Below are 2524 nucleotides of genomic sequence, written 5' to 3' on the forward strand. Positions count from 1 at the left end.
TTCAGGAACGCCATGGGCGAGTGCCGTCACACCATCGTTGATGACCAACACACTGACTGGGTCTCTTGCGTCCGCTTCTCCCCCTCTGCCAAGCAGCCTCTGATCGTCTCCTGCGGTTGGGATAAGCTCGTCAAGGTATGGTCTCTTGATAACGGCAAGCTCCGTATCAACCTCGCCGGCCACACTGGCGTCCTCAACAACGTGACCATCTCCCCTGATGGATCCCTCTGCGCTTCCGGTGGTAAAGATGGTGTTGCTATGTTGTGGGATGTCAACGAAGGCAAGCATTTATACTCCCTCGATGCCAACAGCAGCATCAACGCCCTCTGCTTCTCCCCTAAGAACTACTGGCTTTGTGCTGCTACTGATGCCGGTGTCAAGGTGTGGGATCTCGAGACTAAGAACGTTCTCGAGGAGATCACTCCCCCGGCTGAGTATAAGTCGCCTCTCCCTTGGGTTGTCTCCATCTCTTGGTCTGCTGATGGCAACACTCTCTTTGCTGGTAGCACTGATGGCAACATCTATGTCTACGAGATCGCCAGATCGTAAATATGAAGGATCGTATTAACGGCGCCTCGACGCGTCCATCTGAGGTCGTCTTCTTCTGTGAGGAGGTTCCTTGGAGTGGTAGATTTCTAGTGAGCCAAGTGGCCTGTTTGACAGTTGTGTTATATAAATACTTCAATCAATAGGGTTACAGTGTTCGTCAACATTCACATCATGCATATACAGAAAATGAATTGTTCCTTAGTGGGGCATTCTCGTAGATATAGTCACATAGTAATTTCCCGAAGTGGTATGCCTTGATCGAGTCAATAGTTGTCGATTCGTTAGGTGTGTGGTAGGTATAGTAAAAAGGTCGAACCCCCGATGTGAGTCCAACGAGGGTGTCATCATTGCCGAGGAGTCTCCTTAAGCCTTCATTCATAGTCAGAGCACGTTGGAATAGGACGTTGAATATGCTCAAGCACGAGTCTGTCTTGGGGTAGGTCGATTCCAACAACAAGTCAGCGAAGTCCTTTCCTGGGGGTCTGCAACGGTCACGTGGAAAGTATTGATTCACGATGGAGCTTACATGAATTCAGTTGCTCTGAACCCGCAGGTGGCCAACTTCGGTATCAATCTGCCTCCGACCCTCTCGAAACCAACATTGTATTTCAAATGTTTCTCCCTGCCTTCTACTTTAGTAGCTACCTGGAGTTCACATCCGTGTAGGAACGTCATGTTGCAGACGCTTGCCGTCTGAAGAAGGAAATTAACGATGCTTTCGCATCACACGTCTTGTCGTCACTGTTGGCCCAGGCAACTGATATTCTCTGTTTGTCTTCTTCATTGGTATCTGAGATCGACTGTATTCAATCGGTGAAGGTATCCACCTGTTCAGCAGCAGCTTCGTCTAATAAGTGAGCACCATTCTTGGACTCATCCCCGCCAAAACGCTTATATACCCTTCCACGATGCTTAGCACTCAGCAGCCTCTTTAAGAAGGATGCACTACTAATATTGAGAAGGATGCTGCAGAGGAAGGGGAGGAGGGACAACATGATACGACGACTGAGCATCACATCCGTATCAGCTTCATTTATCTGGCCGTCGTTGGTCCTAACTAAGAGACCTCTTACGGAGATCATGCGCCGCCGATCGTCACACGCCTCTAAATTAACAACACTAGGTCACATCTAATGTTATATACATCGGAACAGCACATACCAACATTATAGACTAGTTGTCATGGTCCAGGAGAGGCTTCCATTGAAGATAATCACATATTGAATTGATGAGTGCATAGGTGGTCTCTGGTGCCCTCTCATCTTCTGAACCAAAGAACTCCTGCGATCCGTATGTAAGTGATGATGGCAAAGCTCCTCCGACGGCACCAACCAGAAGCCTATACCTCCGGCTCTTACGTGCCAATGCACGATGTGCTCTCGAGAGGCGACTCTCACAGTCCAGAGCGGTTGGGCTTACAGCGTCCGTGAGAATCTTCTCAAAGAGGTCCCCCAACTCCCTGGAACAAACTCTCACTACTACGAGGGCGGCGTGAATGATGCCTTCATCATCTCACTGTTTGCTGCGTGCAATCTTTTTCTCCGACATGTAGTCGCGTCCAGTGTCTGGTTTGGGTCTGAAGGCTGCTTCAATTTCGAGTTGCTATCGAGTGCCACTCACTGATGCCAATTTCCACTACAACGGGCGCTTGAGACTCTCAAACCGTCGGTCTTTTCCATCTTCATAACTAGCTCATATGTCTTACGGAAGGTCTCGTGTTTAGCCACTAACCTCACAGTGCAGGTGGAATTATAGTCCTCCACTGCGTAGCCCTTCCAATAGGGAATTGTGCTACAGATACTTGATAGTATTCTTACCTCGTAAGTTTCCGGTACGACAATTGGAAGTGGATCATGAGTCTTTCTCTTGGGCGCCGCAAGAGTACTGCCGATGATAGTGAGGAAACCGATTGATCTCATAGGGGAATATCTCCACTGCGGAACCAGTCAGCATGATTCTCCAACATCCATCGCCT

General features: G+C 48.9%; 1 protein-coding gene across 1 annotated transcript; it reads left to right on the forward strand.

The window, feature by feature from the left end:
* Nucleotides 1-12: 12 nt before the first annotated feature.
* On the forward strand, nt 13-687 carry Pmar_PMAR000386 (receptor for activated protein kinase C, putative; the record flags this gene model as incomplete). The annotated part of the gene is made up of 1 exon (XM_002764919.1): nt 13-687. One exon carries the CDS (start codon nt 13-15, stop codon nt 547-549), a length of 537 nt encoding a protein of 178 aa, XP_002764965.1. The 3' UTR covers nt 550-687.
* Nucleotides 688-2524: the final 1837 nt, after the last annotated feature.

Source organism: Perkinsus marinus (assembly GCF_000006405.1).
Source record: "Perkinsus marinus ATCC 50983 genomic scaffold scf_1104296975974, whole genome shotgun sequence".
NCBI lineage: Eukaryota > Perkinsozoa > Perkinsida > Perkinsidae > Perkinsus > Perkinsus marinus.